This window comes from Mya arenaria, chromosome 13, assembly GCF_026914265.1.
Source record: "Mya arenaria isolate MELC-2E11 chromosome 13, ASM2691426v1".
In the NCBI taxonomy this organism is placed as follows: domain Eukaryota; kingdom Metazoa; phylum Mollusca; class Bivalvia; order Myida; family Myidae; genus Mya; species Mya arenaria.
Window position 1 is genome coordinate 66982265 of NC_069134.1, and position 6156 is coordinate 66988420.

The following is a 6156-nucleotide window of genomic DNA, read 5'->3' on the forward strand; positions in this document are numbered from 1 at the left end:
ATGTTATAAATGTATTGCAAAGTAACACTTTTATTTATTTGTTTTATACAAATACAAATAAAAGATTTTGTTCTCTCAGTAATAAGTTAGCATTTATATAAACACCCTTCAATAAAAGCATTGCAATACCAAAAAAATTGGTACGTTACAATTTCAAATTCGATACATTATCAACTGGGTAAAAACAATGTCTTGTCTGTAGATAACTTGCAGTGAAAATAAATCCACTGTCACGCTTAAAAAGCCAGCTAGTTGACGAAGGATGATTTCTTGCGTTAAGTTACTTTAACTTGTGGCCGAGTTTTCACAGATTGCGTCACATATGCTATGGAATGGCAATAAGTTTGGCTTAAAAAACTGCTTATTGAACTAACCTGGAGGAACTGAATATTCTGGCGCCACTGAGGCAGACGCTTTGGCGGCCTTGACCTTCATGTAGACGGCTATCGATATGACAACGACGATGATAACAACAGCAACAACGCCTAAGACTATCCCTACTATCAGCAATGTATTGTCATCTTCCTCGAGAAAAGAAAGGGGCCTACCTCAGATATAGAGAATATATAGTTTCGACTGTTTTAGTTGTTAACTGGCTATCTTATGGCTAAACTAGGCACACCAAGAGAACGGTCATTTTCCCAGTCGAAATTGTTGAGGAAAGCAAAATCGATAGAACAATTTTCCAAAAGGTTTAGTGTATTCGATAACAAAGCAATCCTCAGGTGAAAAGAAACCAATTGGAGGTAAGCTCGAGGACGCGAGGGACCGACCTTTTAGCTCGAGTCACATAATGTTTCGAGATGTGACTTTATTGCCTTCTTCCTGAGGTACAAAATATAGGAAGAAGAGGCCTAATGTCAAGATATCTTGTACAATGTGTTTTGCTTGGCTCGAATTTCATTCACTCAAATTTTTCTCGACGACTCCGTCGATTTCGAGCGAACGGGTTTCGACTGTATTTATGGCAAATTCTAAAACGTAACCTACTATGTCCGGGTTAGGATCGTCTCCGCTGTACGTTCCGGCCATGGCGGAAGTACACCATTCGGCGTAGTACGTGGGCGCCCCGGTCTGAGAGACTGCGTTAATACCGATCGTATAAATACTGCTCGCGTAACCGTCTGCGTTGCAATCGTCTTCGTCCTCCCCGCCATTTCCGGAAGCCCAAACGTAAATGGCACCCTTGCCTGACCGACCCTACAAAAATAACCGAGCGTCATGGTAAGGGAGGTGAAGATTATAAGTATCTTCGATGACCGAGAGTATAAGATAGGTTCATCCCGATCCGAGCGTAGGGTGTTTTGCGGAAACGAGGTTTACCGAGTTTCCGCAAAACACCCTGCGCAAGGATTGGGATGAACTTATCTTACACGAGCGGCTACGGTGAGATGCTTTTTCTCCCATCTCAGTTAAACAAAATAAAGAAAAAAAAATGTATTTTTTTGCTTGAACTCTTTTGTGTGTAGTGAAAATAAATGCGTTTGGATATGTGATAATTCGTGGTTGTCATGGATATGCGCGCAGTGATTAATATTATGTTAATAGTCAAAACGGTCTTTAAATAGTTCTGAGGAGAGTGCAGCATTATTTCTTGAATGGTGCGTGAAAACTGTTTTATGGTGCCATTTGAAGCGAGAAATAATTAATTAGCATTCTAAATATTGCTAAGTATAGATGGCCGGTCATGGTGCTTCTTTTTTCTCTTAAACAGGGTGAAGAATCACGTGACTTAAAGGGTCAAAAAAGTAATTTAGAAATTAACGTCACGTACTTGTATGTTTACATCGGTCGTGACCCGTGGTGACCCATGTTAGAACCCCTTCTTTAAATCACGTGATCCTCACCCTGCTACAGATAACTACACATACTTTATCAAAGGCTCCTTCATTTGGCTTTTATTATCTCTGTATTCTTATAATTCACTTACATCAGTGACACCAGTTTTTAACGCCTCTTCTAAGACATTCGAAAGTGGCGAGATATTTTCTCCATCGTCTGACGGGCCCCAGCTGTTACTATAAATATCCACGTAGTCGAGTTTGTGTGTTATGGCGAGCGCTTTCATGCTTGAGGTCGCCCCGATGTAAGAGTCAAGTAATCGTACGGCTTGAATTGAAAAATAAGTCATGAATGTTGATATTGCTTATGATTTATATATCGATAATTTAGACAGGCAGACAGACGGACGGACGGACGAACGGACGGACGAGAAAAACAAAAAATCGATCATTCAGATAGGCAGACAGACGGACAGACGGACGGACGAGAAAAACAAAAAGACAAACAGCATATACAGCAGATAGACAGCATACAGACAGGCAGCATACAGACAGACAGACAGACAGGCAGGCAGACAGACAGACAGACAAGACAGACAGACAGCATGCAGACATACAGACAGACAGTTTATTTCCGACGTGGACAATGTACATCGTCCATTTCACAATCAACATATATCACGAAATATGTCCACGTGTATGTGCATCGTAACAAAAGAATAAACACATAAGAAAGCAAACACAAAAGAAAACATAAAGCACAAATAAAGAAAACATATTACGTTTTATAGGGAAACATTACTTTAATAATTTCCCCTTTTGCAGGATACAGAAAAGCTTGTCTTTTAATTAAAACATTTCCAATTTTTCATGTAAAGCGATTTTTTTCTCAAAATGGCATATTTCGCGACCTAAATTTTCCCAAAATGTCTAGGGTCTTTTCCCAAAATGAACAGAAAAAGGCCTGCGTACCTACCTGCAATGTTAGCGTTATACGCTACGCCTATTACGCACACCGAATTCTTTAAGGCTGCAGCCACGCCCGCGCAATTTGTACCGTGTCTGGAAAATAGGAGAACAAATGCTCAATAAATAATAATATCAAAATTGGATAAGTAAATACCGACCCCCATGTGGGATTAAACACCTGTATCTGGAATAGCCTCCCAGTTGCAATTTATCGCGCAAATAATTAAAGATGCACTAGTACTCCCAAATAAGATTTACCATAATTAATAATATTTTTTTATATTATAAAAAGGGTGAATAAATGCCGAAAACAATGGTTCTTATGAAAGATACCAAGTTTAATGTGAAAGCAATGAGCACAAAACACGGGATTTCTACCTTATGAGACTATAGTAAATCACAGTAAATCTTTTAGCATTCACCAATCATTAAAAAAAAATGCGCTTTCTTCTATTTAGTACATGGTTACGTTACAACCTTCTTATCGGTAATTACTATTTTCCATAAATGCATTATTTAGTAAGTTGTTAAAGGTTTATGAAACAAAATTTATGTTTGTTATACATTTGTATGTATTGAATTTGAATAAGTGTGTCACTTTAATGGTAAAAGCATTTTTATCTAATGCAATCGATTTATTATTACTCTATAAAAAAATCAGGTCAGAGATAAAAAGGAGGGAAAACGATTTAAAGCTGCACTCTCACTGATTGAACGTTTTGACATTTTTTTTATTTTTTATGTTTATATTTAAGTTCAAAAATTGATGTTTTATGCATTTTTCTTAAACCGTTAGTTTAGGCCATAAAACATTAATTTTCGAACGGAAATATGAAAATCTGCGCTCTGATCTTTTGTCAGCAATCTTATATCATTGATTTGCAGATAATTAGGCAAACATTTGCTCTTTCCAAGACAAAAAATAAAAAAGTTGTAAAAATGGTAAATCTGTGAGAGTGCAGCTTTAACGAAAAACGTACCGACTAAGTTTGAATTCACTCAACAGATTAAAGCAAAGGAATCCGGACGGGCATAAAAAACAATTGGGCTATGAGATCCTAGAAAAAAATCATGATTATGTTAACCGAGGTCTTACCCGTCCGATGCATCCACGTTGGCCGAATCCATTACGTCATAAGCGTAGTCGTAACTCAGGGACGCGTCCTGTAATATAAGGAAGGTAGAAGGTTTTACTGCATTGGTCGTAGACTACGACTTGACTCGTGCCACTCAAACATATTGGCCGATAATACAGAGGTTGGGAAGCATTACATATACAGACATTCGGAATTACTTGGCCATTTTACAATGAAAACAACATCGGATGTATATGGACGGATTACAATGTCAGCAATATTAACATTTAACTACGCTCCAAGTAGATCGCGTAGTAATATCAGTTTAGCATTCTCCAGCCTACTATAACGTTTGTAGCAGCTACACGACCAAGGTCACGTTCACGTCGTGGAGCTGTGTCTCGCAACCTGGTCTTCTACCAATGTTTCTGTTGGCACGTATATTTTGTTTTCATTCTGACGTATAATTAGCGTGTTAAAAGAAGTTCAACGTAGGGAACCACCAGCGTATCCTGAGAGAGAGAGAGAGAGAGAGAGAGAGAGAGAGTCGGTAATGTGTATTATTACGTACAGAAATACGATTCCCTAGTGTAAAGTCATTACTTTTAACTGCAAAATTGAAATTTCTATGCGATCTACTTGCAGCTAAGTTAAATGTCAAGATTTCTGACATTGTAAACCGCCATTCATATCCGAGTGTGTTTTCGGTGGAAAATGGCTGCGGTGTTCCGAATGCCCCGAAGTGCACCCACTGCCAAAGTCAAATCCTGTAACACCCCCGATAATGTTGACTACATAAATAACATCACACGCACGCGCATGTGCCTATTAAAGCGAACAGGTTGACAAATGATGCATAAAAAATGTTTTTAAAAAATACGTTACATCAAACTTTAGTAGTATTTGCAAAATATAAATATACCGCTCCCTAGCGTTAAATCCATATTACATAGCTGAGATCCGAATGTGATGTATCTACGCCGTCATCAACAATGGCGATCGTGACGTCATTTCCGGTATATCCTTTGTCCCAGCTCTCGTACACGTACATGCTTGGTGTCTGACCGTTCTGTGTAAAATGGGGATTGATTATAAAGTATTAATAAAATCATTTAAAATTTATAACTGAATTTAAATAAAAAAAAATTAGAATCAGTTTTCGTTCTAAAAATACCATTTTTAAATACAATAATGTATAAATATGTTGTTTTTTTTAAATTGACAGTCCTTGGTCAAAGTATGATACCAACATCAAACAATAACGCCTGCTTTTTTAGTTCTCACGCATAATATGCAAAACAAGTGGGCATGTACGTTTATTTATACTCGCACTCGGGCAAGGCCTCTTCGGTGAGTTAGTATTTTGTTGAGTGGTGCGGCGGGGAATCGAACCTGCGACCCCTGGATTGACAGACAAGTGTGTTACCACTAGATCGGGGATCTGCCACTGTGTGCAAAACATTTTAAACAAGCTAAAACGCGTTATTTCGTACTTGCTAAGCTCTTACTCCAAACAAAACACGTTTTGATATTGCCCATTTATCTAACTAATCAAAATGCTTTTATTTCGGTTTTAGACAAGATGTCTACATTTGGATAGATCTTAGTCTCATATTAACTCTATTATCGTATATAAGAACCACAAAATACTAACTTAAGGGTTCTCTACCCCCGGCCCCCGGTATTAATGTAAGTACACTAATCTCACTTATGAACGTATCACGAATCAATATTTATGAGTATTTAAACAAATTTTTCCCTAACTACTAGTATTCACAGTTCATTGCCTACAAAAGACAGACATATCGAATAGTCCAATGTTTAATACAGTAAAAACTCGCTATGTCAAAGTCGTTGCGACCTCGGGAAATACTTTGGGATAACGAACATTCGACATAACCGAAAAACAAAACATGACTAAATGAATCCAAAATATTTGAAAAAGTTAAACATAAAAACCGGAACATCGAGATATCAGAGTTCGACATAACGAGTTTTGACTAAGTTAATTGCAATGTAGCGCTTGTACAATGCTGAAACAAACACACAAACATGCAACACCAACATTCAACAATCCATTCTTATCCAAGAAGAATGCAGTATGTATTTACAGTATGTATTTGCATCAAATGCCACTTAATGATTGAATATCTCTGATTTTGTCTGGCATATTTATAACGGTTAGCGCAGTGGTTCGCCAAGGCGACACGGGTTCGATTCCCGGCCTGGGCGCATGTGAGTTTGGTTAGTGGCCACCAAGCCGGACAAGTGGGTTTTCTCCGGGTACTCCGGTTTCCCCCACAAAACAAGACGACACTCTCGCGCAACAT

General features: G+C 38.1%; 1 protein-coding gene across 1 annotated transcript; it reads right to left on the bottom strand.

Moving 5' to 3' along the window:
• Positions 1 to 786: 786 nt before the first annotated feature.
• On the bottom strand, positions 787 to 4877 carry LOC128215490 (furin-like protease kpc-1). The gene is made up of 6 exons (XM_052922173.1): positions 4776 to 4877; positions 3847 to 3914; positions 2758 to 2843; positions 1931 to 2109; positions 991 to 1200; positions 787 to 825 (listed from the first exon to the last, which is right to left on the bottom strand). The coding sequence occupies exons 1-6, from the start codon at positions 4875 to 4877 to the stop codon at positions 787 to 789; spliced, it is 684 nt and encodes a 227-aa protein (XP_052778133.1).
• Between the last annotated feature and the right edge of the window lie 1279 nt (positions 4878 to 6156).